Source organism: Mauremys mutica, chromosome 15 (genome assembly GCF_020497125.1).
Source record: "Mauremys mutica isolate MM-2020 ecotype Southern chromosome 15, ASM2049712v1, whole genome shotgun sequence".
Classification (NCBI taxonomy): domain Eukaryota; kingdom Metazoa; phylum Chordata; order Testudines; family Geoemydidae; genus Mauremys; species Mauremys mutica.
This window is the reverse complement of record NC_059086.1, coordinates 5364547-5391953: the sequence shown is the minus strand read 5'-3', so window position 1 is coordinate 5391953 and position 27407 is coordinate 5364547. Positions and strand designations below refer to the sequence as shown.

General features: G+C 57.4%; 1 protein-coding gene across 2 annotated transcripts; it reads right to left on the bottom strand.

Annotated features, from left to right (window-relative positions):
* Positions 1-164: 164 nt before the first annotated feature.
* On the bottom strand, positions 165-26842 carry DACT3 (dishevelled binding antagonist of beta catenin 3). 2 transcript variants are annotated; one of them, XM_044988243.1, is made up of 4 exons: positions 26624-26842; positions 5019-5130; positions 4346-4501; positions 165-3938 (listed from the first exon to the last, which is right to left on the bottom strand). In XM_044988243.1, exons 1-4 carry the CDS (start codon positions 26840-26842, stop codon positions 2260-2262), a joined length of 2166 nt encoding a protein of 721 aa, XP_044844178.1. In that variant the 3' UTR covers positions 165-2259. The 2 variants fall into 2 exon arrangements, with proteins under 2 accessions (XP_044844178.1, XP_044844179.1); XM_044988244.1 differs by lacking the exon at positions 26624-26842 and adding an exon at positions 6022-6358.
* Between the last annotated feature and the right edge of the window lie 565 nt (positions 26843-27407).

The following is a 27407-nucleotide window of genomic DNA, read 5'->3' as shown; positions in this document are numbered from 1 at the left end:
CTGATCTCAATTGGGGCTTTCTGTGTGTTACCATAATAACAAATACTGCTCAGCAACCTGCCCCCTTAACTTTGTGGGTGCTTCAATCCCCGCCCCCGCCCCCCACCAGTAAAGCAGCCCTTCCACAAATAACACTGATTTTTATTTACAAAAACGGGGTGAAGAGGAGGGGGAAATTATATATAGAAATACAAGACTGGCAGGGGGCTTTGCCACAGACTCCAGGGAGGTACCTATGTACAGCGCAGACTCCAGGGGAGTTACGTTACAAAATCAGAATAATAAATACGTTCCTTTAAAAAGCATGCGACGGGGTGAACGTCGCTCCACGGAAGTGCTGGCCCAGCCGTTCCCCCGCTAGCAGGGCCGGGTGGCAGGGGTAGAACACAAGCTGTGTTCCTGTTGGCAAGTTAATTATCTGTGTAGCGGGCACGGGCGTCTATTTCAGGGTAGCGATGTAACGGAACAGGCTGGATCTCCTCAGTAACCAGCCCTGGGCTCCCACCCCCTCCCTGGCAGAGATGAAACCCACACATCTGGGGATGGGAATTTTATCGCTGCTGAGATGGTGACCCTTGGAAAGGGGTCCTTCCTGGTCTAGCCTCAGAATGGGCACAACCCCGGGCAGGGGGAACCCACACCTGCACCCCAAATGCTGCCCTGAGTCAGTCTCAGCCCCGGCCGCGGAGGGGGATGGTGAGCAGCTCCCGGGCTCATGGTGTCTTCCGGTGTGAGCCTGGTGGGGTCCAGATCCCAGCAGGCTGCAAAATCTGCAAGCCGATGAACACTAGTGGGGCATGATTACAATGCTCGTGACACTAGTGGGGCACGATGACAGTGCTCGTGCCCCAGCCATGACTCGGTACCAGCCGCCAGAGTGTGGGCACAAGCTCACTAGTGCCCACAGCATCACCATTAACAGACCCAAAGAGCTCGTCCGTTCAGACATGATCACATCAGCGTCACAACCTCCTGGCTCGCGCCCCAAACGCAGCTCACCACCCCATGCAGGGGGTGTCACCCCAGCACCCACAATTTCACTAGTGCCCCAGTTTCACCGTTAGCGTCTCCGATGCAGCTCGGCCTCAGGATTTTCCCACTAAAAGGTTCCCCCAGTGCCATTTCCTCTGGGACAGGAGTGGGGTTGGCAGCGAGGGTCTCGCACCAGGGAAGTGAGTGCTCACGAACAATGGTGAAGGGAAGCCAGGGCAGACTGCAGCTCCCCCACCCAATTCCCTCCCGAATTAATTTTAGCACCAGCTGCCCAGCTGCAATGTAACCCACTGACCCCTAGCAGCCAGCGCCCCCTGCCCCATCATGGCATCCCCCCGCCCATGCAGACAGGTAAGGGGGCGAGGGGGGCACCTTGCACCTCTGCTAAAAATGAAACCTGGGGGCTTGAACCGACCAGCTTCCGGCCTGATGTTTGCATCACGGGGCCAGGCAGGGAAGGGTTTGGGGAGGAGGATCTGGGAGTAGGGCAAAGGGGGAGGAGAAAGGGTTGCCACCCCTCCAGGATTCTCCTGGAGTCTCCAGGAATTAAAGACGAATCTTTAATTAAAGATGATGGCATGTGATGAAATACGGCCAACCAAAATTGGCAACCCGGGGAGGAGAACTGGACCAGCGGGAAAGGAGATCAGAGGGGCCCCAAAGCTGGCTGGGAGGGAAGAATGACATGCCCCTCCCAAGGCAAGTAGGGGTGGGGGGCATGAGGTGAGGGGGGCCCCAGGCTGGGGGTGCATGGATCCAGGATGGGTCAGGGGCCTGCGAGGCTGGGGGGTGGAATAAGAGGTCAAGGGGAACCCCCAGGCTAGGGCGGGTCAGGGTGGGGGTTGGGGCAAGTGACATTCCCAGGCTGAGGGTGGGGGTGGTCTGGATAATCCTGGAGGGGTTGGATCAGGTTGGGAGGGTAGATGGGGGGGGGTGAGTCAACCCCCCCTCCCCAAAAGGCCACGGGGTATGGAGTGTGGTGGATCAGGCTGGAGGGGTATGGGTCAGGGGATACTCCAAGCTGGAGGGAGTAGATGGGGGGGGTCAGTGCCCCCACCAGGCCAGGAGGGTATGGGGCAGGGTTTGTTGGGGGGCACCACCAGGCAGGGGGCATAGAGCGGGAATGGGTTAGACTGCGCCCGGCCAGGGCGGTATGGGGCAGAGTTGGTTGGGGGGGTGGAGAAGGCTGGAGAGGGTGTGGGTCGGGGGCACCCCGAGGCTGCAGGGGGCAACGGGGGGGGGATTAGACCCCTCCAGCCCAGGATCTCACACCGTTGTCATCACTTTCAGGGAGCCCGATCGGAAGCGCATAATCTTCTTCTTGAGGGCGTGCGAGGCCTTGATCTTGACAAAAACCTTGGGCCGCCCGCCGGCCTGGCTGGGCCCCGCGCTGGCGACCAGCTGCGGCGAGAGCTGCTGGGGCCACACCAGCCCGCTGCTCTCGTCCGTGTCGCTGGAGCCGGTGCTGAAGGCGGGCGAGCCGCCCTCACTCAGGCTGGACTCGCTGTCGCCGTAAGCCAGCCCCTCCTCCAGCCGGCACACGGGGGCCCGCCGCGCCCCGCCGCCCCGCCCGCCCGAGCACTCCGAGTCGCTCCCGGCGTAGCCGTACAGCACATTGCGGGGAGGCGAGGCGGCGCCTGGCCCGCTCCGCCCCGCCCGCCGGCTCCGCCGTGGCTCCCCAGCGCCCGCCTCCTCCTGGCAGATCTCCGCCGTCGAGCGCCACTTCCGGTAGCCAGCGGCGCCGGGGTGGGGGCGGCGTTGCCGGGATGGCTTGAGCACCACCTCGTCCCGCTCCACCGTGTGGTACTTGGTGCCCGAGGCGCCCGGCTTGTTCAGGAGGCTGTTCTCCGACTGGGAGCGCGCTGCCTTCTTGCCTCGGGGGGAGCCTTTCCTGGCACTCGCCCGGCGCCCCCCTGGCACTTCCCCACCTTCCTCGGTGAAGCGGCACTTCTTGGGCATCGCCGCTGCCCGAGGCCTCTCCCTGGCTGTCACCAGGGCCCGCTCTGGTGACAGCTCCATCGAGCGCCCCTTGGTGAGGGGAGGGGGCTTCTTTTTGGCGCCTCGATGGGCCTGCTGGGCACGGGGGGGCTGCTGGGCCGGGATGTACTGGGCCTTCACCATCTGGCAGGCCCCGTCCTCGGTGCAGGCCAGCGGGAGGCGGCCCCCCAGCTCCTCGTAGGGAGGGGGTTCCTGGCCGTTCCTGGCATGGGCGCAATCCTCGCCCGGCCCCTCCTCGTAGTGATCCACCGACAGGGCAGGCCGGAGGTGGGCCAGCGCCTGCAGCTTGGGGGGCTTCTTGAGGCTGGAGTGGGGGGGGGCGTAGCCTTCGGGGGCCCCCTTGCCGACCAGCGTCCTCTCGGCCGCGGCGTCCCAAGACGACCAGATCCGGGCGGCCGCGCCGGCCCCACCCTCGTAGCCGCAGGGAGAGGGGGTGCTGCTGCCCCGCTCCATGGCCGGGGGGTGCTTGCGCTCCGCCGGTGGGGCCAGCAGCTCCGAGGGCCTCTTGCAGAGGCTGTTCTGGCGGGCCACCGCCTTGGCGGGCGGCTCAGCGTTGAGGCTAGTCCGGGGTTTCCCGCCCCGCGCCAGCTGGCTGCGCCGGCGGATCAGCCGCGAGATGTAGCTCTCCACCTTGTGGCAGTGCGCGGCCTCGGGGTAACAGGGCAGCTCCTGCCCCCCGAACTCCTCCAGCCCCCCGACCTGCTCCGCCCCATAGGCCAGGCCCGGCGAGAAGGGGGCAGCGTCGTAGAGGCGGCCGCGGAGCAGCGGGTTCTGCATGGCCACAGCGTGAAGGGGACTGGGGTACAGGAAGGGATCCAGGCTGTCCCGGGGCGGGAGGCGCGGGGGCGGCTCGGAGGGGTAGTCCTGAGAGCTGGAGTAGGGGGCCGAGTAGGAGCGGGGAACCATGCCCCGCCCGGCACTGTCTTTGCCACTGCTGCCCACCTCGCCTGCGGGACAGAGAGACACGGACTGAGAGACAGACCTGCAGACAGGGAGGGACAGACCCATACAGGGAGGCTCCAGCTGGAGGGGGCAATGCTCAGCCCTCTTCGCTCCCATAGGGACAAAGGCAACCCCAGAGACAGGCCAGCCCCATTTGCCAGCCCCAAACTCTCCTCGGCCAGGACCAGACCGTCCCTGGCAACCCATTCTGACCAGTATCCCCCAGGACCCAACCCACGGCCCCGTCCGTCCCGGTATCCCCCAGGACCCAACCCACGGCCCCGTCCGTCCCGGTATCCCCCAGGACCAAACCCTCAGGCCCGTCCAGCCCCATATCCTTCCCTCCCCCCACCAGATCAGCAGGGCGACCCCAGCCCCGTGCTGGTCTCTCAGGAGCCAGGCAGCCGCTCACCCACGGATTTGGGGCGCTCGCTGGCGTAGCTGCCACGCGACTCGGCCTGGCCAATGCGGGAGCAGGAGCCGGAGACGGAGGGGAAGCCGGAAGAGTCCCCGAAGCCGGAGGCTGGCGAGTCTGAGGCCACCGCGGAGGAGGCCCCCTCGTAGAAACCTGCAAGAGATGTCAGCTGTGAGCTGGGGGGCAGCTGTGAGCTGTGAGGAGGCAGGGATGGATTTGTGGGACAGCCATGGGGGGGAGAGAAAGAGGAAGCCATGAGCTGGGGGACAGGGATGGACGTGGGGGCGCAGCCATCAGTGGCGGGGAGGGGATGAGGCAGCCATCAGCTGGGGACAGGGAAGGGGGAGGCAGGTGATGGGGGCTGGAGGGGCAGAGGGAAGACAAGGAGAACTGGGCAATGGGGCGGGGGGCAGTAGAGGGGACTGGCCCCATGTTCTGTGGGAACTGCTGATGGGGGCAGGTCAGGTCAGCTGACCTGCGGCGGGGGATGGGAGCAGCCCATGGGGCAGCCAGCCAGCCAGTTCCCTGGGTGGGCCTCAGCTTGGAATCTGGGGTGTGAGACGCACTTCTGGGGTCCCATTTCCCTGCAGGGATAACCAGGGGTGAGGATCGGCTGCATCCGTCCCCCAGTCTGAGACACCCCCCCATATCACATCACCGGGGTCCCTACCCGAGCTGGGCCAGCTGTCCGTCTCGGCTGCCTCCCCGCAGGCCTTTTCGGGGTACAGCCGCAGCCCCCCCACTTGCTGCTCCAGTTCCCACATCAGCCCAGGCAGCGCATCCTGGAAAGGAACCAGAGAGGGGCAAGGCATTAATACTCCAGCAACATGGGCCTTCCAGTGCCCCTCGCCCCAAAGCCACTGCTGCACGTCACCCCCTCAACCCCCTCCTAAAAGCAGGGCTCAAACTGCCACCCCCCATCAGCAGTAGATAGTTGTGGGGGGGGGTCAGCTAGCCCCTGAGCAACCCCCCCCCATGTTTACACTCAGTTGAACTTTGCACTCTGGAGGGGGGATGTGCCGCAGACAGCCCACATGGGGGGGGCCAGGGTCCGCTGGGTGACCTTTGACCTCCAGACAGATGGCGCGGGGAGACAATGAGACCCATTTGGGGCTGTCGCTCAAACTCTGCTGGAGACAAAAGTGTGTGTGTGTGTGTGTGTGTGTAGGGGGGAACATCCTCACCCCAGGGAAGGGGGGCGGAGGGGAAACAGCTACCACCTGGCCCCACTGCATTGGGATACCCCAACCCCCACCCCCAAATATGGGGTGTGCAGCCGCCCAGGGGGACAAGGCCCAGGGAGCCAGGAGACGGGCCCCAGGCTCTTTGGAACCTGTGCTGGCCTCTCCCCTGCCCCGATAAGGTCAGGAAAGCAGGAGGCAGCCAGATCCCAGAGCTTCTCGGCCCAACAGAGGTGGGGGGGAAGCTTCCTGAGCTGCAAGGAGCGGGGGTGGGCACAGGTGGGGGGGGGAATGTTCTGACGGGGCCAGAGCCAGTCGGGATGGGGCGGGGAGAACAAGAGATGGAGAGAAAGAGAAAGAAGGAGAGAAGAACACGGGGGGGGAAGGAAAGACGACGTCATGAAAAATACCTTTCTTCACATCAAATTTCATTCAAACTTTTTTAAAAGTTTCTGAAACACCAAGACAGGAACAAAACAAAGCACAACACACCCAGCAGACATTAAACCTGGATCCCTAAAGCATCAGCGCCGCCAAGTTCAGGCAAACTCTTAACACCCCACGTCAATTGAACAGCGTCCTGGTTACAAGCCAGTGCATAAAAAGGTGTCATCAGCCCACAGCCCGGGCCGCCGTCAGCCCCGGTCCGTCGGTTCCGGGGAGATTTCAAACCGGCGCGAGGAGGAGTGAGAGAGAAGGAAACGGACAGGCGAAATCGAACAGGAAGGAGGGAGAGGGAAAAGGAGAGGTGTGATGGGACGGACGGACGGGGTTACGTGGGGATAAGACAGACAGAACACACAACAACAAAAAAAGGAGAGAAACAAGTGAGAGAATGAACGAGTGGGGGAAAGGAGAGAAAGGAAAACCTCCCCCACCCCTCCAACAGAAACCAGAGAGCTCCCCAGCCCTGCACTGGGGATACGTGCACACACGGGCCTCCCCCCCGCATCCCACCCCTCGTCCTATCCCCGCTATCTCTGCTTCACGCCTGGCTGCCTTCCCCTCTGCCTGGGGTGAATTTCAGCTCAGAGATTGAGGGGTGGGGGGGGTCATTTATCACGGCTCCTGAGGAAAGGGGGGGGGGCCACACCCGGTCAGCGCCGGAGGAAATTAATTATTCCTACTACAACGGCAATGTTGATGAATAAATTACAGCTCGGGGGCTGCAGACAAAGGGGCTGTCGGGTGGGTATTCCCATCCTATCCAGATCCACCCCCCTACTCAATAAATACAGCCCATGTCCTTCCCCCCCACTTAACAAGTGACATTGGAAATTAGGAATTATCCTGCTGCTCTAGGGACAGCTGATAAATTTCTCCCCCACCCACGGAAGGGGCAACGCCCCCCCCCATTCCTGACGCCCCAACTCTATTGTCCACCCATCACCTAACCGTCCCCCTCTGTTTCCACCGTCTGTCTCCCAGAGGCCCTCGGTGTCAGGCTCATGGGTGAAGTCCAGCCATTTTGTGAAGAGGCTGGACGTAAAAATGGCAAATTTCCTAACTATGCCCCACACCTCAAAAAAACTGTAAAACTCTGGGGGGACCTGAGGGTTTGTTTTCTTCAGGTCTTTTGGGTTCAGCGTAGCAGGGTCTGGATAGCAAAGAAAGAACAAGGCTGGTAAGGGAGGGGGAAGGCTAGCCTAACGGTCAGGGGCTCAAGCCTCAGACTGAGGAGAGATCGGTTCAATTCCTTGCTCCACCACAGCCTCCCTGGGTGACCTTAGACACAAGGTTCTCTGTGCCTCAGTTTCCCCATCTGTATAATGGGCATAGCTGCCTTGTCTCACAGGAATGCTGGGAAGATCCTTACATTAAAGTTTGTGAGGTGCTCAGATGCTGTATTAATGGGGCAAGAGCAGGACCTGAGGTGATTGTTACATGGACTATCCAGAAGGGGGCAGCACCCACAGGCCAGGCTAGAATTTCCATTTAGAGACCTAAATGAATTGGGTGCTGAGGTCCCAGGCGTGGATGCTGGAAAACCTGGCCCTCAATGGCCTTGGTCACTGGACTTTCTGCCTCATCAAATCCTCCAATGGGAGCAGCCCCTGTTCTAGTCAGATTCTTACTATCCCACACTCATCCTTACAGTATCAGGGCACCTTACTATACGGGTGCATGTAGGCACCCCATTAAGTACACAAGGGCTGAAACGACCTGCATGCATCACCCACAAGTTCGCTGCACTTTCCCCTGGACAGATGATCCAGCCATGCAGGTCCCACGGCCGAACTGACAGCCATCAGGGTTTTAACTGCTGTGTCAGCTAGTCCTGCTCTGAGCTAGGCTGTACGGGGGAAGGTTGGCAATTTGACAGTCTAATCACTAAATCATGCTCCTCTCCCAGAGCGAGGACTGGAACCCAGGAGTCCTGGCTCCCAGCCCTCCTGCTCTAACCCACTAGATCCTGTTCCCTTCCCAGAGCCAGGGATAGAACCCAGGAGTCCTGGATCCCAGCCCCCTCCCTCCTACCCACTCCAATCCACTAGACCCCACTCCCCTCCCGTAGCTGGGAACCCAGGAGCCCTGGGAGTTAAAATCCCAGCCATAAAGGTCTGTTTGGTCTGACAGCGTGGAAAGAATTTTTTTTCAAGGGGACCTATCAAAATAAAAACCAAATTATTCTCTTTGAGTTACTGATGTCAGCTAAGGCTCTGGGCCCCCAACTGGTGGAGTCAATGGGCCAGATCCCCAGTTGGCACAGCAACACTGGAATGAATAGAACCAGATCCTCAGCTGGTAATTCAGCATCACTCCATTGGAGCAAACAGCGCTGCACCAATTTGCATCAGCTGAGCTCCTGGTCCAAAGATTTTTAAACTGGAAAAAAGGCTTTAAAATCACCCCCTAGGAAGTGCACCCCACCTCTCCGTGGCTAGTCCAGGTATTTCAGAGACAGGTTCAAGGCACTGCAGATAGGACCATGACTAACCCACCCGCCTATGAGGGAAGTTCTCCCAATCTCCATCCGTTTGCAGTGGGATTATACCCCGAGGCAGGCGGATTTATATCCCATGTAAATTTTCATCTCAGCGCGTGTAGCCGCAACCGTTCTTATTATTCCTATAAATGGCTAATCCTTTTTGGAATCCTGTTAAGCTCTGTAATATCTGGTGCTGGCGCATTTCAAACATCTAAATCCACACACACAAATGTGTTTGAAAAACCAATCCCGATCCAACTGCCAAGCAGCCGCAATTAGCCTCTGGTAAAGGATGGAGCTGAAAGATACACCTGGGATATAACGGCAAGGAGCACTGGATCTGTGATTTGCATAGGTGCGTTATCGGCAGCCCAGATAGCGATGTCAGTCGTTAAGGTTGTCTGACAGTTTCCATTATAAGAGCCTGCTTTCGGTTACTTATAACTTTAGCTGTTCAGGTTGAAATTTTCCATGCTGGGTGTCAGCCTCCGGCTGGATTTTTCTGGAAAGTTTCAGCTAAAACAGGTCAGCTGTTTTTGAGAACAAAGTTAGAGGGAAATACAGCACTTTGGCCATCCTCCAAAAAATATATACCGGTATATTTTCTTCCAGCCATTTTGTTGAGAAGCTCTAGTGCCGCCATGCTTTGGGGTAGGGACTTGAAATCTGGCAGAGGGGCCAGGGGATGTGCCTTCTGCTGTTCCCCTGAGAATCTGTCCTGTGGGCCAACCAGACTGCCCGTGCACCATCCCAACAGAGCAATTGAACATGCTCCAGTCCAGGGCTACAGGGGCTGAGCAGGACTCCTGGAAATTGCTCCTTGGGGATGCTGGGAGGTAGCAGAGGCAATGCAGAACAAAGAACAAGGAGATTCTCTCTGGCACTCTGAGTGCTCCCCCTGTTGGCACCATGCAGCATGGAAGAGGAGACAGCTGCCAGACTGGAATGCAGAAGGGTGAGGAATGAGGAGGCCAGATGGGGGAACAGAAGAGATGCAGGAAGGAAGAGGGAGTGGGATAGAAGGAGGACCAGTCATCAGCCTCAACATCCCTCTGGTGTCAGCAAATAGCTGTGAAACCCACAATCAACACGTGTCTTTCATCCGCCTCTAGTGGCAGATCCCCACAGAAGATAAGAGCCTACTACTGCTACCAGGACTGCGCTGTGAATCCAATGACCCCAACTCTGATGACACCCTGCATGTATGGGAGGATCAATATGGCTCCACAGGCTGAAATCCTCTCCCCTCCCAATTTTTAAAATCATATGAAATCACTTTTAAAAAAAAACAAAAAAAAAAAAACCTCTGCATTAAGAGACCTGGTGTATATTTAAATCTAGCCTACTTTCTTCCTGGCTTCGTGGCTAAGATTAGTTGCAGCGCAATATCAGGCAACCTGCCTCAGGGAAATGGATCTGATCTGGTTAGAGATTGCAAAGATCTTATTTATGCGCTGGGTTTCCTGCCTGCCTTTCACCTCGCTCAGGAACCCTGAAACACAGCTGGGTTGTTTTCACTCCGATTCTAATCAGTTCCACTTCTTGCCTCTCACCAGCACAAGGCAGCAAAAATAATCATGTATGCGGCACTCGACACCTCCAGGATACTGTATAAATATTAACCCTTTCTGCTCCCCAGCTCTGTTTCCCTGGTTTACAAATTGGGGAAACTGAGGCATAGTGACTTTCCCTACAACCAGAGAGTCAATGGCGGAGCAATAGAACCCAGGAGTCCTGGCTTCCACTCCCTTCCCAGATCTGGGAATAGAACCCAGGAGTCCCCATTCTCATATCCCTGCTCCTCTAGCAATTAAATCCCACCTCTTCCCCTTTAAAACTAAACATAGCTTGTTCCGTTCTCCAAGAGAGAGCTCAAATGAGAACCAGGTGTGGGGCTCCTCCACATTCATTCTGCACAGCGCCACTGCTCTGAGCTATCCCTCGCCGAATGAAAGATCGGGCCGGGGAGAGCGTATGGGATAAATTACAGAACAGAGCCACATATAGACATCGTACGGGGGGGGTGGGGAGAGGGGATACATTTAAACAGGACGCCCTGGAGCCGCAGTCAGAAAGGCAGAGGAATTGTGACAATCTCAGCAGCACTCGGGGCTCTGTGAAGAAAGGGGAAGGAGGAGATCTGGGGTGGGATTGGTAGAAGCTCTGACGGGAGTGACTACAGGGGAGCTGGGGCTCTCCCGTGGTGATTCGGAGATTTTAAGCTGAGAAGGAACCGTCATTCTGATCAGCCTGTCTGACCTGTATAACCTAGGCCAGCGAATCCCACTTCCAGCCCATATCTTGTGGTCGAGCTAGAGCAGGAAAGAAATGGCTGATTTCAGCAGAAAGCCTCCAAGCGGCGGAGACTCCACCACTGCCCCTCAGTCAGACGTTCCGTTGGTTAGTTCCTTTTCCCGTTCAAAACTTGAGTCTTATTTACAGTCTGAATTTCTCTAGCGTCAGCTTCCAGTCACTGCCTCTGGTTATGGCTTGTCTGGTTCGTTACCAAGCCCTTTACACCTGAGATCTCCCCCTGTGGATGTTTATCCACCCAGACCAAGCTGCCTCTTAGGTGTCCTTTCAATAAACTAAATAGACTGAGCTCCCTCCCTCTCTTGCTGGGAGGCGGCTTTTCCAGATCCCGGTAGTTGTAAACAGAGGTAACGCCGGGGGCTGGTCAGAAAGCACAAATCCCCCTCCGCAGAAAATGTCAAGGTTTCAAAATTTGTTTTTATTTCACACTGGAATGAACTGAGACCTTTTGAAATTACTGAGAGAGAGAGAGAGAGAGAGAATGAATAAACGAACGAACCCCCCAGTCTGGAACAGCCAACAGCCCAGAGGTTAGGATGCGTTCCTGGGATATGGGACAGCCAGGTTCAAGTCCTCTGGGAATAGGATTGGTGTGAAGAAAGGGACTAGGAAAGCACTATTTGCCCCTTCACATCACACAAGAACCAGAGGGGCGCCCAATGAAATTAATAGGCAGCAGGCTTAAAACAAATAAAAGGAAATAGTTCTTCACCCCGCGCACAGTCCATCTGTGGAACTCCTTGCCGGAGGATGTTGTGAAGGCCAAAAGTATAACTGGGTTCAAAAAAAGAACTGGATAAGTTCTTGGAGCACAGGTCCCCATCAGTGGCTATTAGCCAAGATGGTCACAGGCACCACCCCATGCTCCGAATGTCCCTAAACCTCTGACTGCCAGAAGCTGGGACTGCGCGACAGGGGATGGATCACTTGAGAATTGCCCTGGTGTGTTCATTCCCTCTGAAACACCCTGGCACTGGCCACTGTCAGAAGACAGGATACTGGGCTAGATAGACCCTTGGCCTGACTCAGTAAGGCCATTCTAATGGACTCTCAGGAGTCCGGATTCCCAGTCCCACCTGCTCAGCACTATCCCTGTTTTACAAATGGGGAAACTGAGGCATACTGACTTGCCTAAGATCAAAGAGCCAATGGCAGAGCAAAAAATGGAACCCAGGAGTCCTAACTCCCAGCCGCCCTTGTTCTCACCCCCTGCACCCCACGCCCCTCCTAGAGCAGGAGGAAGAGAACCCAGGCGTCCTGATTCCCAGCCCCCTGCTCTGACCCACTAAACCCCACCAGAACTAGGAACAGAACCTAAGGGTCCTAACTCCCCCTCCCCCATCCCGCTCTAACCATTACTCTCCACTCCATCCCTTTAAAACTAAACATGGATTGCTCAGTTCTCCAGCTGGGCACTAGAATGAGATCCAGGCATGGTCCAGCCCAGGGAATTGAACTGGTGTCTCCCATTGCCCCAAGGGGGGGGGTCCCACTCATGAGGCTGGAGAATCAGCCTACATCTTGCCCCTTTGTAGAAGTCATTAACTAGCCACTGGGCCAAAGAGAGAGACTGGGTAGCCCAGTGGGCAGGGTGGTCGCTAGGGATACAGCAAACCAGGCTGAAGGCCCTACTCCAATGCCAGCCAATCAGGGCCTTGCACTTGAAATGGTTGCTCAGACGGTTTGTCAGGTCGAGGATGGGGTTGACGGGGTGTGTCTACACTGCATTGCGAACCTGGGTCTGTGGACCCCGGCATGTGGACTCAGCCTTTCCAAGCCCATGCTTGAGAGTCCACACCGCTTTGCAAAGCTGGGCTTACAAGTGCCGGGCTGGGGTCTCTCAGCCATGCTAACACGTCCACACGGCACTACGCAGTCTGCAGCCCGACTCAGGCTGTGTCCACACTGAAAAATGACGGGGCTCGGGCCTGAGTCACACCAGGAGCAGGGCTCCGATGCACCCCCTGGCAGGGGCCTAGGTGAGCGCTTGCTGACCCAAGCCAGAGCAATTTGTGTGTGGACACAAGGGAGGGCATTGGGCTCAAACCGGAGTCAGAGCCTGGACGTATAAACATGCCAGGCGACAGCCACCGTGACCGTTCAGTCTGTTTCGGAGCCATTGCTTTCCAGGATATAGTCCCTCCCGTAGCTGCATTCTTTGCTCCTAGACACTCGATCTTGCATTTGGCTGCATTCAAACGCATGTTTGGATGTTGGAGCAACAAGGAGACAAAGACACAAGCCAGACCTCGGCAGAGCTGTTATCGTCCAGTTAACGGCCGTAAGCAAGAGGTGGGCGCAGTGGAGCTAAAGCAGAGATCGCAGCAACCAGAAATGGAAAAGTGCGGTCAGATCCCATGACTTCCCGAGCGCCGGGGCTCGGCTGAATGCAGCTGGATAAAACTCTGCGCCTTTCGCGGCTCGGGTCAAGGTTAAAAAAGGGTTAAAATGTAGAATTCAGTTAAAGTAACCTCAATGCAGCAACCCGCAGAGCCAAGGGCCAGGCTCTGGACGTGTGGCTAGCGCAGCAAATGGATGGTGCCTTGGATGCCGTGCGAGTCTCTAATCTGCATGCCACACAGGCACTAGGAATCTGGGCTAGGACGTGCTGGGCCGGATTGGACCAGCAGCACCTCATCTAGCGCAGTATCGTGGGGCCCGATTCCCAGCTATTCTACCCCGTGTTTGGGGCAGTGATGGTGGGAGGTGGTTTTAAGCCCTTTTGCACAGTGCTGCCCCTTCCCCCATCATATTCTAGGCCTCCCCCAGCCCCTGGGGTTAGCCAGTGCAGCCTCAGGGCTACTCTAATTCACACTCCGTTCCCTCTGGAGGACAGAGAATAGCCACAGTGCAGTGCGCTCTGGCAATGCCCCCCGATGTCGCGGGCTAGGATCAAGGTCCTCTCACCCCAGCTCCACACTGGCTGGCGAGAAGCCCTTGCGGGGGAGGGACTCTCAAGGGGCCATTTCCACCCATTTTAAGTCCAGCGCAGGATAAAAGGCCTGAGCATTGGAACTGTGTCTGTGACGGCAGCAGCTGCTTCAGAGGAAGGTGCAAGAACCGCCCTTCCTGCCCCCCCCCCCCGGGGTAGGCAATGATGGAATACCCAGCTGACAGCACAAGTTCCTGACAGACCCCTAGGTTAGCGGGTTGGTGCAGGCCCTGAAGCATGAAGGCTTATATCCCTTCTACCAAAACTTCCTATTCTTCTTTTATCTGGAAAACTTGCAACGCTTCCTTTAAAATCCTGCTATGCTCTTGGCCTTAGTCATATCATGTGGCAGGGAGTTCCACAGGATACCACAGTAGGGGTTTCTCTCTCTCTCTCTCTCACTTCCTGCCAGGTTTCAATGTTCCACCCTTCACCGAGCCAGCAGCCAGAGGTGGCTTCAGATTCATTACACCTACTAGCAGAGGCTGACCCAGAAGAGCAGAGACAGGGGAAGCGTCCCAGCCCCCATTCTCGTCTCCCGCAGTGGGAGGACAGAGGCATGGGCTGGTCTTGCTAGGTCTTTACGCCCCCCACCCCCTTATTTCAGATCAGCACCTGGCTTGCAGGTTTACCCCTCTGGCTAGTAAATCTCCCAGCCTGGCCATATTGGCCAGCACATCCAACATCGCACTAGCCTAGGAGGTAGAAAGGTTGGACCAGCTAGAGGCAGCCTGGCTCAGTGGATAGGGCACCGGACTGGGAGCTGGGTGCCCTGGCTCTATTTCTGGCTCTGCCCAGACTATATGGCACTGGCAAATCACTTCTCTCCGCTTCTCCTCCTGCCTAGACAGTGAGCTCTCTGGTGCAGGGACTTTGTGGCCGGGCAGTGCCTGGCACAATGGCCCCTGATCTCCACTAGGTGGTACTGTGGTATACAGTGATAAATAATAATTCAGCATTGCCAATTCTTGCACTTCAAGACCCAGCTCCTGGAGTCATGGGAGAATATCTGCTTCAATTTTTTTCCCTTAATGAAGTAAAGGCTTGTCTAGATGAACTGTTAGCACGCGCCAAGCTGGGGCGTGAATCTACCTGGCAGTAGCCTGCCATGCAATAACTGACCCAGACTGCACTTTGACCTACTCCAGATCTAGGGCTTGGGGTAGAGGAGACAGAGCTAGAAAATGGGATGCCCTAAAGGCTCATGGAGAGAATCCCCCCCACCCCATTATTTGGGAAAGTCTGGTGATAGTGTAGGGCCATCTCATGATTCTGGGGGGAGCTGACACATGAGTTTTGGGGCTGGCACCACTCTACAGCTGAATGGGAGCCTTGTTCTTCACCATGAAATCTCAAAGGGCACAGGACGGCAGGATCACAACCTCCATTTTACAGCTAGGGAAACTGAGGCACAGCCACTCACGCAGTGGCTGAGCCAGGAAGAGAACCCAGGTCTCCTGAGTACCAGACCAGCATTTTAGCCACTAGGCCACACTGCCTCCAGCTCAGGGGATAGCAGGGCAGGCCAAAGCACGAACTGCGCCGGCCCAGCGCTCCAGCATCACTGAGCTGCTGTGGCTGGGAACCATTGTACTAAGTAGCTAGTTATTGCTGGTCCCCACGGTGCAGTTCAGAGCAGATTGCTCTCCTCGCCGTTACAGAGAGCGCCTGCAGCACACCGGCTCCTAACAGCCAACCGCCGCCAAGGGGATTGCAGGCTGTAATAAGCTTGAGCTTTGTATTGGTTCTCTCTCGCTCTCGCTCTCGCATTCCCTTAAAGAAGCTGCGGCTCAGCGTTCTCCCTCAGCCGAGAGGAGAGGAGACGACGGACCATAAAAGTCTATTGGATGGAAGCACAGCTCCCCTTTCGCCGCAGGAAAATTCCTCTTGGACAGTCAGGGCTGCTTCCCTGGTCGGAGAAACGGGGAAGCTGTACTTAATAAAAATGGAAGCACGGTTGGAGACGTACATTGTGCACGTGCGTGTGTAAAAAAACACCCAGCACAGAGGAAAGCACATGACCCATAGGCCAACGTTTCGCACCAGCATTCAGGACTCCTGGGTTTTATTCCCCGTTGTGGGAGAGTGTGGTTAGAGCCAGGGCAATGGAAAACCAGGTTTTATTCCCAGCTCCGAGAGGAGAGTGGGATTTAGTGGTTAAAGCAGCAGGGCTGGGAGTCAGGACCTCTAGCTTCTCTCCCCAGCTCTGCCACTGACCCCTTGAAGGGCCTTGAGGGAGTTGCTTTCCCCCTCCATGCCTCAGTTTCCCTTCTGTAAACCAGGGGGCGTGGCCATACTACCCGCTTTGCACCCTGCGGCTGAAAAGCGCCATACAAATGGCAAGCATTAAAGGATTTTTAAAAGGAAAATAACTTAAATAAACTTCCTGTTGCTTATAAGTGTTTCACCCCCATCGCCTCAGGCATGGAGGGCCAAACTTACAAAGGGATTTAGATACCTCAAGATGCAGAGAGGCACCAAGCAGGATTTTACAAAAGGGCCTGACCAGCTGAGGTGCCTAACTCCCCTGGGACATCAGTGGCTTTAGATTCTTAAGCACCAACTCTGCCCTGGTGTAGGGGAGTAGACAATGAATCATCCACCTGATTTACAGGACTGGAATTTCGTAAGGGAGTTAGGCATGTGAATTCCATAAGCATCTAATTCCCCTAGATTATTTCCCAGCCATAATTTCTGGAATGAGGTTTAAATCGTTAGAACAAGAGCTTGTTCTAAAAAAAAACACCCAGGCGCTCCCATAGCAACATTTAATTCCTGCAAAGCTTTTGCTTCGCTAACGAGGAAAAGAATTACAATTTTGTTTGGGCGGTTAAAATTAAACCACCGATTTTGACGCAGGACGAAATTTCTCATCTTCTACGCTTCCAAAACCAATTTGTAAATGGCCATTAATTCGGGGCTGGTTCTGATTCCTAACTTGGTGGGGAGTGAGGACATAACATCCTTTCTCAGAACAAAAAAATAAATAAAAAAATCAAGGTTGGCTTCATCTGATGGAGTCTTGAATGAGCATTTCTAGGATCCAGAAGGGACCATTGTGCTCATGTGGTGTGACCTCCTGGATAACCCCAAATTAATTCCTGTTTGAACTCCAGCAGGTCTTTTACAAAAACATCCATTCTTGAAGAGAAGCATCAGCTTTGGAGGTGTGGAAAGGATCTTAGTAGAGACACACTAGCTTTCTTACCGGCAGTTCCACGACTGAATTTCTTTAATTAGCTAGCTATGGGGAAATATGGGGTGGGGGGGCGGGATTTCTCTTATCGGGTGAGCATCGGAGGTTGCCTGTTTTTCTTCAATACCAAATACCATTGTGTGCCCTATTCTTTAAGTACCGGTAGTCTTGGGCCAGGGCACGTGATGAATAAAATCTGAATACATGTACATTTCTCTCCATAGAACTGTGTGTGGTTCATATACCTAGAAATGATTTTTCCCCATTAGGCTATGGAAGACCGTAGAGGGATTTGCACTTGAAGCCTGGATCCAAAGGACTTTTGAAAAACTTACTGAGCTGTTACACCACTGATTCTCACAGGAGTTACGCCATGGATGATTTAGCCACTGCTATACTTAGCAACATCCCTGGCTGTGCATTCGGCATCTTCTCTGCGGCTTTTCCGCCCCCTCGGTAGGTTTTTTCTTTCCCTCGCCTTCTTAATTACAAGGGATATTTGCATAAGAGCAGATTCTTTTGTTCCTGTGGCATTTAACAGCTGCTAATGCCTCCACCTGAACTGAAACCACAATCAGCTGCGTGGCACGGCGTGGTAATCTTTCCAGCAAGCCACTGACACGCTCAAGAAAGATAATCTGGAGGAAGGTCTGTGGTAGCTCAGAACTTCTCACCAACAACAGGGATAGAACCCAGCACCTCCTGCCACAAAAGCCTATCGGGGCTGAAGGAGAATCTCCCACGAGGTAGGTGTTAGCAGTAGAGGGCTTATGACACTCAGCAGAGCCGTGCCAAGTCTATCCAGAAGACGGCAATGCTCTGATATTGCTACACTGTTTCCCCAGCGGATCTCAAATCTTTTCACAGGCTGTGCACACACACTCAGCAGCAGCAGCCGCCATCAAATGCAGCCACCTCTCGGGGGGGAGGAGTGCACAGCACAGGGGTGGGGTAGATTTTTGGTCCATGGCACCAGAGCAGACCCCTGGCCTTAGATTTTTTTTAAGCGTCTGTTCAGAATTCACAAGCTCTCCTCCTTCCATCCGGGCCTTCTACTCACCCTCCAGTCTCAAGGCAACAACGTTTCTGGCAACAAGCCTGGCCTCGGATGTTAAAGCAGCAGGAGACAAGGGTTCACGTCCCAGCTCTGTCAAAAACGCTCCCTGTGTGACCCTGGGGAAATTGAGGTGCAGCACTTGCCCATCTGTAAAATGGGGTGCTGTGAAGATCAGGTGCTCAGTTACCGTGGTGATGGGCTTGCACAGTTGCCACGGTGATGGGGCCATACAAGGACCTAGCTAGACAGAAGTGCCATGTGTGACCCTAACGCACAGGGTACGAGAAGGGGATGGACTGAGTTGGAGAGGACCAGACTGGGGAGCAGCCCTTGAAGATCCTTCCCCAGCTGAGGAGGGCGGCCAAGGTCATTGCGACTGGTCCAAGAACACATAAGAAGCTCTCCTGGCTGGGTGATCCAACTTATGTCGCTACTTTGGGATTTCCACGTTGGCTTCATTTTTCTTCTTTCTTTTCTAAGATCGGGGCCCCGTCGGGCCGGGCGCCGCCCAGACACACAGCGACCGAGATCGGGGCCCCGTCAGGCCGGGTGCCGCCCAGACACACAGCGACCGAGACCGGGGCCCCATCGGGCCGGGCGCCGCCCAGACACACAGCGACCGAGATCGGGGCCCTGTCACGCCGGGCGCCGCCCAGACACACAGCGACCGAGATCGGGGCCCCGTCGGGCCGGGCGCCGCCCAGACACACAGCGACCGAGACCGGGGCCCCGTCGGGCCGGGCGCCGCCCAGACACACAGCGACCGAGACCGGGGCCCCGTCACGCTGGGCGCCGCCCAGACACACAGCGACCGAGACCGGGGCCCCGTCACGCTGGGCGCCGCCCAGACACACAGCGACCGAGATCGGGGCCCCGTCGGGCCGGGCGCCGCCCAGACACACAGCGACCGAGACCGGGGCCCCGTCGGGCCGGGCGCCGCCCAGACACACAGCGACCGAGACCGGGGCCCCGTCGGGCCGGGCGCCGCCCAGACACACAGCGACCGAGACCGGGGCCCCGTCACGCTGGGCGCCGCCCAGACACACAGCGACCGAGACCGGGGCCCCGTCACGCTGGGCGCCGCCCAGACACACAGCGACCGAGACCGGGGCCCCGTCGGGCCGGGCGCCGCCCAGACACACAGCGACCGAGACCGGGGCCCCGTCGGGCCGGGCGCCGCCCAGACACACAGCGACCGAGACCGGGGCCCCGTCGGGCCGGGCGCCGCCCAGACACACAGCGACCGAGACCGGGGCCCCGTCACGCCGGGCGCTGCCCAGACACACAGTGACCGAGATCAGGGCTGCCGGGCACTACACAGACATTTGGTGACTGAGGAGGGGAGGGGGTAATGGGTCTGTTTTGGGATCCGATAGGGTGGGGGCTCCCAGGAGGAGAGGGTGTGATGGGGGTCTGTGCTAAGGTCGATGGGGAGGGGGCTTACTGAGGGTGGACAACAGGGTCTGTCTTGAGGGCTCTCTGGGGCTGGGGGAATAATGGGGTCTACGTTGGGGTGAGATGCAGAGGAGGATCCCTGACGTAACGGAGCCTGTCCTGGCACCAGCAACATCCCCTGCCCCATCCATCCCGCTAGCTACAGCTCCCTCCCTCCCCCGCCACTCCAGGCCGGAGTTTCACTCCTTTCGGCACAGCCCCCCGCCCCCCAGCCCAGCGGTTATGGCCCATAAGTAATAAAGCAGAGATAAGACGCAGGAGGGACCGGTGGGGGAAGGGAGGCTGCGCACCAGGGAGGAACCTGCCCCCTTGCATCCCTTCAGCATCCCTCAGCAGCCAGGAATGGGGGTGGAGGGGGCAGGCAGAGCGAAACAGCTCCAGCCGGCCCAGCCAAGGGGCCCAGCCTGCCCCCAGCAGCCACAGCCAGGCCCCTGACCATGCAGCTGTCGGCTGCCACCAGCCCTGCCTCGTGCAGACAACTCTCAGCCCTCCCCCATCCCACTGATTTAAAGTCCAGTGGGAAGTGGTGGGGCGGGGGGGTTGGCTGCTCAGCTCCCCCTCTGTAACCACAGGCCTCACCCCCTGCTTCCGCCAGCCAGGTTGGGATCTTGCAGCTACTCCCTTGGCAGCAGCTTCGCTTCAATTCTGCAGCCTCCCCACCCAAGATCAACCCCCCCGCCACCCCCCACAGAGGGCACTGCACCGTATGAGCAGGATTATTGCCCCTGTTTTACTGACGGGGAGAGCGAGGCCCGGGGAGAGGCAGCACTTTGCCCCCACGGCCCCCAGCCTCAATCGTGAGCCGCCAACGGCTTTTGCCTTTGAAGAAACGAGGAGCAGAGAGGAGAAATCAGACTCCGAGCGGAAAGGCAGCTCCAGCCGGAGCCAGTGGGGCGGTGTGTGGGGCGGGGGATGGACGCTGCAGCCGGGGACGCGTGGCTGGGCTTTGCTTTGTCTGAGCATCTCTCCCAAGGAAACCCTAAACCGGGGCCGCGCCGGACGCCAAGCCGCAGCCTCGCGCACCGTCATGTCTCAGGCATGAGCCGACCTCAGCCCGCCGGCCCATTCCAGACGACTCACGTGTTTCCCCACCATCACCGCCAAGACTCCCACACGCCCCAGCTCCATCTGGAAAGCAGGGGACCGACGAGGCCCGCCAGAGCGCATGCCGGACGGCGCGTCACGGAGACCCAGGCGGCTGGGAATGGCCAGGCCAGAGCTAAAGACACTGACAATGCTAGCCACCGGCACTCCCCTGAGGAAGTTCCCAGCACCCCGGGGGCAGGAGAGGGGTGTCCTAACTTCCTCAGGGAGGTGTCCTGCCTGATGGAAGTTCACCACACTCCGAGGGTGGGAGAGGGGTGTCCTAACTTCCATCAGCCAGGACACCTCTCTGAGGAAGCTCACCACACTAGGCTGGGATGGTGTCAGAAGCCCCCCTCCCCTACACACACACACATGGGGGGGGGAGCACAGCTGTATGGGAAACAGATTGCCCATCCCCCAAGAATTTTCTAGTTTTCCTGTCCCGAATTGGGAAGAAAAGTCAAAAACCCTAAAGATTTTCACCAACCAGCAATCCAAAAAGAAGACGTAGTAGAGGAAATAGAAACAAGAAGATTGGGTCCAATTGAAAGGTTTCGTGTTGATTGAAACCTTTTTTATTCCTATCTGCCTTGTTGACATTTCACCCCCCATAAATTAAACTTCGAATTTTCCTTTCGTTCCCCCCCCACCAAAAAAAACCTGGGACGTTCTCATTTTGGAAAACGTGACGACAGGGATGTGGTAACAATTCCTATCCCCCTTCCCCCCACCAAAAAAAATAATAATCAGGAAATTTGTCAAAACCAAAAAAAAACACTTTCCCACAAAAAATTTGGGTTTCGACGCATCAGCGTTTTCCCAGTGGGCAAAAAACAAAAAACCCCCATAAAAACATTTTGTTGAAAAACTCCCAACCTTCTCTGAGGGAGGAAGGAGCCTCCCAATCTCGGGAAGGACCCCAGCCCAGCCAGAAGATAAAGACCAAAAAATAGGGAGAGAAATAGGATGGTTGGATGTGTGACCCCTGCCCAACACAACAGGGGGTGGGGTCATGGCACAGGGGCGGAGCCAAGGAAGTGCCCTGTGTGAGGTTGGGTCCAGCCCTGGCCCTGGGGTCTAGCTGGCACTGCTCGGAGGCAGCTCACCACGCCACTGACACACAGTCAAGATGGGAGGGGCAGAGGGGTGTATGGAAGACACAGAAGACCAGGGAGCCTGTTCTCTGGCTGACTCATTCCCTCCCCCACACCGGAGCCCAGACAGTCTTGGGGTGACAGCAGGACTCGTCGGCCCATTACCCCACCGCTGGAGCAGCGTTATCAGCACCAAGGCACGCAGCTTGTGTCTGCAGCAGGACGAATTCACCCAGCGCTCAGCATCCTGATCTGCCTGCAGCCTCGTCCCCAGGGCCGCACAGCTCCAGCGCCCTTCCTGCCCCGCCTTCCCTCAACGCCAGGTCCAAGGAACAGCCTCCAGACCAGCTCACCCCCACCCCACCAGAGGATCTCATCACTATGCAAAGCAGACGCCTGTCATTGGCTGCTGGCTGCTCGCCCCATTAATCCCCTGCTGGAAGACGCTGCCGGGCTTTTTGACAGCGGTTCCGCAAACGTGAAGTCGATTTAATTAAATCGGGGGGGGGGGAAGAGAGAGAAAGAGCAACATCTTTTTATTAAATCAGTAAATAGCTGGCAAAGCCGGAGCTGAAAGAGGGGCCGGGGTGGGGGGGGCAGAGATGTACCAGGCCCAGCAGGAAGCCCATAGCCCTGGCAGCAGCAGAAGGGACCAGTAATGCCAGCCTCCAGAACAAGACCTTTAGGAGTCCAAGCGATACCTGGTCGGAGATGCAAAAAGCTCCCAAGGCTGCACAGGCCAAGCTGTGAAATCAGCAAAATAGCACATCCGGGGCACTGAAAATACAGGGCACCTTGCAAGGGGGCGGAGGGTGGGGTGGTTAGAGCTCAGGAGTGGGGGAAATCAGGACTCCTGGGTTCTACCACGAGATCTGACAGGGGAGTGGGGTCTAGTGGTTACAGCAGAAGCACTTGATGCCTTGAGTCCTGGGTTCAATTCCTGTCTCTGACACTGATTTGCTGGGTGATCTCAGGGTACGTTACTCCGCTCGTCTGTGCTGTGCCTCTATTTCCCCCTATATGTAGAATCCACCCAGGTCGCTGCTAGGAGGAAGCTCCCCCAGCCACTCGGGTCCTGTAGCTGCCCCTACTGCAGCATTGTTAAGAGACACTAGAGCATAGGGGTGGGGATGAAGATATTTGCTATAGCACGTCAGCACAGCACCCTGCCACCAGCACCAGTCAATATCCAATGCTTCCGAATCAACCATGCTACTGGCTGAATGTGCTGCAGGGGCAGTTGAGGAATCCCCTTCCTGACCCTGCTCCAGGGCCCAGCTCCTGCCCTGGAGCATGACCTTGACGACTAACTCCCCCGGCATGGGCAGCAGTCTGGAGCACAGCACAGCAATGCTGTCCATCTGTCTGTCCTGCTGAGGCAGGGAGGGGCAGAGAGGAGGGAAGGGAAGCACTCCAGTGAGAATAGCTTTAGCTATATTACCATTTTCCAAAAGGTAAGCTGGTCCCGCATGCCCAACAGACACCTTTGCCCGGGGCTTGTGACACAAGACACACACAACATCCCCCGACCCCACTCCAGGAGCCACTGGGGGCAGTTTAGTTTGGTACTGCAGGGTCTTAGGTTAGAGCCAGCTCAGAGGTGGCACAGACCCTACCAACACCTTACCCCATACACCAGGGAAAGGCAGCCTGCCCCATTCCTCTCCCCCAGATATGGTCTCCTCAGGCTGGAGAGAGACCTGCCCCACCCGGCACTCCCAGATTCAGCCTGAGCTCTGAGAGGCAGGTCACCACAGTGAAGAAGCTCACCACACCGCTGACCCCTTCCCAGCTATGACACTGCCCTGAGGAAGCTCACCACAACCCCAGCCCCTCCCTGGCTAGGACAGCGCTGCAAGGAATCTCACCACACAATCGAAGTCCAAGCTGACTCCGGCACAGTAACACGGAGGAACCTGCCACTTCCAACAATGACCGGACAATCGCGTGTTTTTATGAGCGAGACACACCCCCTTTCAACTCCCACCCCACCTGCTTTCCCCTCTGAGCGGGCTGAGAATGAGATAGGGGAGGACGCAGCCCATGCACTAGAGCTCTGACAGACAGACAGACACCCCGCGCCCCAGAGGGCTTTCCATAGCACTACAATGAAGGTAGTGGAGCAAAGCTGATTTATGCCAGCTGAGGATCTGGCCCCACTGACTCCAGTGGATTTACAGCCAATTTACCCCAGTTGGGATCCAGCCCTGCACTGTAAGGTCTTTGGGGCAGGGACTCCCTATGGCTTGCCCGCATAGTGCTCAGCACCACTGGGCCCTGATCCCCAGCTGGCGTCCCAGCAGCACGACTCAGAGGAACACCTCACCTGCCATCTCTGGCCTCCCCCTAGCTGCCTTATGTCAGCATAGCCCCACAGCCTGCAGGATCTTCCCTTCCACTTGCACATGGAGGAGAAGACAATAGGCGCTTGGTCTAATTTGTCAATGGCAAGACAGCCCTTCCCCTGCATTAGTACTGGGCACAGACTGAATTCTGTTCCTGAAGATGCCAAAGCAGAAATGATCAATGGTCTGTTGAGTGCGGTATCCCCACCACCCCCTTCCTTGCTGCACCAGAGCAGACCACTGGGCCAGTCTAGATCCACATTCTCTCCTGGATGGCACGGAGGAAATGGACCTAACTGTGCACTCGGATTGGGTGCCTTCCTGACCATTAGCCAGTGATCGGCTCTGAAGCATGAGGGTGAGGTATTGTATTAAAAAACCAATCTTAACTTTTTTCTAACTCCTACCCAAGCACTGTGCATTGGTAGCATCCTGTGGCAGGGAATTCCACAAGTTAATTTGGTGCTACACAGGAGAGCATAGGGGCTGGAACTAGGATGCTGGGGTACTGCCACACCCCCTGACTTGAAGTGGTTTTCATCATATACAGGGTTTACAGTTGGGTTCAATAGCTCTCGCCCCTCCCCCCCACTATAAAAATTGTTCCAGCATCACTGCAGGAGATCATTAATTTTCTTCTACTTTCAGTTTATCGCTTCGCAATTTCACAGGCCCCATTTTTCCCCTCGCGTCTATCCCGAGGTATCAGGAATATCCTCCTTTCTCTAGCTCTCAGGAAAACCCTGACACTAGAAGCCCAGTTGCTATTATACTTAGTGGGAGATTTACCAACTAATGCCTCATGGTCGCACAATAATTCACTACTTTGTTGCTTACTGGATTCACATTCCAAAAGAAGTTTAAACTGCAAGCCCAACCAAATCAGGAAGAAATGTTGGTCCTGGGTTGCTCCTGTTGGGAACAGAGCCCTTGAGGCCTGACTCCCAGTGTCCAGCTCTAACCACTGACTCCACTCCCCTCCCAATGCTAGGGATAGAACCCAGGAGTCCTGGTTCCCAGGCTCCCTGCTCTAACCACACTGCCATAGAGAAAACACACAAAGATCAACAGATTCCAACCACAGGGCAGGGGACAATGTAACCTAGGACATGGGTGGTGCCATCAACTTGAGTCAGGCAACAGGCCGGGCCCAGGGACTCCCAGAGGGTCTGAGATGTTTCTATGCAAGTTAAATACACAAAGGAAGGGGAGAGGAAGCCTCCTGCTCACCTGCCCCAGGAAAAGGGGGCTCCCCTACCCCTATAAAACACTAAAACTGCACAGCTGGGGGCTCCCACACCCCCATAACACCCCCATAGACCCCACATTACACAGCTAGGGGCTCCCCCCACACCCACTCAGAACAGCCTCATAAACCCCAGGTCCCTATAACAGCCCTGTACAACCCCCACTGAACAGCTGGGGGGTCCCCCCACACCCCAATAACAGCCCCATACACCCCCATAGACCCCAAACTACACCACTAGGGGCTCCCCCACACCCACTCAGAACAGCCTCATAAACCCCCACACCCCAATAACAGCCCCATACACCCCCTTAACAGCCCCATAGACTCCCCACACACTACACAGCTAGGGGCTACCCCCATAACAGCCCTGTACACCCCCCGCTGCACAGCTGGGGGCTCCCCCCACACCCTTATAACAGCCCCATACATCCCATAACAGCCCCATACACCCCCCACACATACCACACAGTGGGGACTGCCTCCACACCAGCCCCATAACAGCCCCATTTACCCCCCCACACCGCACAGCTGGGGGCTCTCCGCACATCGCCATAACAGCCCCATGCACCTCGCACATCCCCATAACAGCCCCATGCACCCCCCACACCCCAGGCTCCCCGCACAGCCCCATAACAGCCCCATGCACCCCCCACACCCCGGGCTCCCCGCACTGCCCCATATCAGCCCCATGCACCCCCCACACCCCAGGCTCCCCGCACAGCCCCATAACAGCCCCATGCACCCCCCACACCCCAGGCTCCCCGCACAGCCCCATAACAGCCCCATGCACCCCCCACACCCCAGGCTCCCCGCACAGCCCCATAACAGCCCCATGCACCCCCCACACCCCGGGCTCCCAGCACAGCCCCATAACAGCCCCATGCACCCCCCACACCCCGGGCTCCCCGCACAGCCCCATAACAGCCCCATGCACCCCCCACACTCCCCGCACAGCCCCATAACAGCCCCATGCACTCCCCACACCCCGGGCTCCCCGCACAGCCCCATAACAGCCCCATGCACCCCCCACACTCCCCGCACAGCCCCATATCAGCCCCATGCACCCCCCACACCCCGGGCTCCCCGCACAGCCCCACGCACCCCCCACACCCCGGGCTCCCCGCACAGCCCCATACACCTCCCACACCCCGGGCTCCCCGCACTGCCCCATATCAGCCCCATGCACCCCCCACACCCCGGGCTCCCCGCACAGCCCCATAACAGCCCCATGCACCCCCCACACCCCGGGCTCCCCGCACAGCCCCATAACAGCCCCACACACCCCGCTTAGCTATGGGGAGGCCGGACACTGCCCCCTGGAATTAGCCCGACTGTGCCCAGCGAGTCCCGGCCCCGCAGCCCCCGGGACCCCCACCTCGGCCCCGCCGCCGCCCCCGCTCTCCGGACCCCGTCCCCCGGCGCCCCGGGCGGGACTCACCAGCTGCTCCTCGGGGGCTGGCTCCCCGGCGCTGCCCGGCTCGGGCTCCCCGGCCGCCGGCTCGGCGGGCTCGGTCCCGAGGCGCAGCGCCTGCCGCACCCGGCGCTCCTGCCGCTCCCGCAGCAGGTGGAGCTCGCAGAGCCCGGCCAGGCTCCCCTCCAACCAGCCCCGGAGCCGGCCCCGCTCCGGGCTCACGGGGAAGGAGAACGCCCGGATCATCCCCCCGGCTCGGCTCCCGCTGCTGCCCCTGCGGCCCCGGACAGCGCAGCCCAAGCGCTCCGCCTGCGGCAGCTCGGCGCTGTCACCGCCTCATCTGCATAACCACCACCCCCATCGCAGCCATTGGCTCGCCTGCCCGGCCTCATCTGCATAGACACCCCCCAGCACAGCTATTGGCTCGCCTGCCCGGCCTCATCTGCATAGACACCCCTCCCAACACAGCCGTCGGCTCATCCGCCCTGCCTCCTCTGCATAGCCACACCCTTGAGCTGATCAATTGGTTCCCCCTCACTGTTTTATCTGCATAGCCACACCCTCAGATCAAGCTATTGGTTCTCCCGCCCTACCTCATCTGCATAGCCACGGCTTCATATCAACCCATTGGCTCTCCTGACCTCAGTCATCTGGATAGCCACGCCCTCAGATGAACCCACGGGATCTCCCGCACTGCTTTATCTGCATAGCTACACCTTGAGATCAACCCATTGGTTGTCCGACCCTGCTAAATTTGAAGCCATTGACTCCCCTGCCCGGTTTTATTTGTATAGCCACGCCCCTAAATGTA

What these genes read in the sequence shown, in the direction of transcription:
- DACT3 (XM_044988243.1), bottom strand. Translation starts at nt 26,842, where the DNA reads ATGATCCGGGCGTTCTCCTTCCCCGTGAGCCCGGAGCGGGGCCGGCTC. An exon ending in CAGCCCCCGAGGAGCAGCTG is followed by an intron (nt 5,131 to 26,623) that starts GTGAGTCCCGCC and finishes GTTCCTTTCCAG; the next exon opens with GATGCGCTGCCTGGGCTGAT. An exon ending in GGACAGCTGGCCCAGCTCGG is followed by an intron (nt 4,502 to 5,018) that starts GTAGGGACCCCG and finishes CATCTCTTGCAG; the next exon opens with GTTTCTACGAGGGGGCCTCC.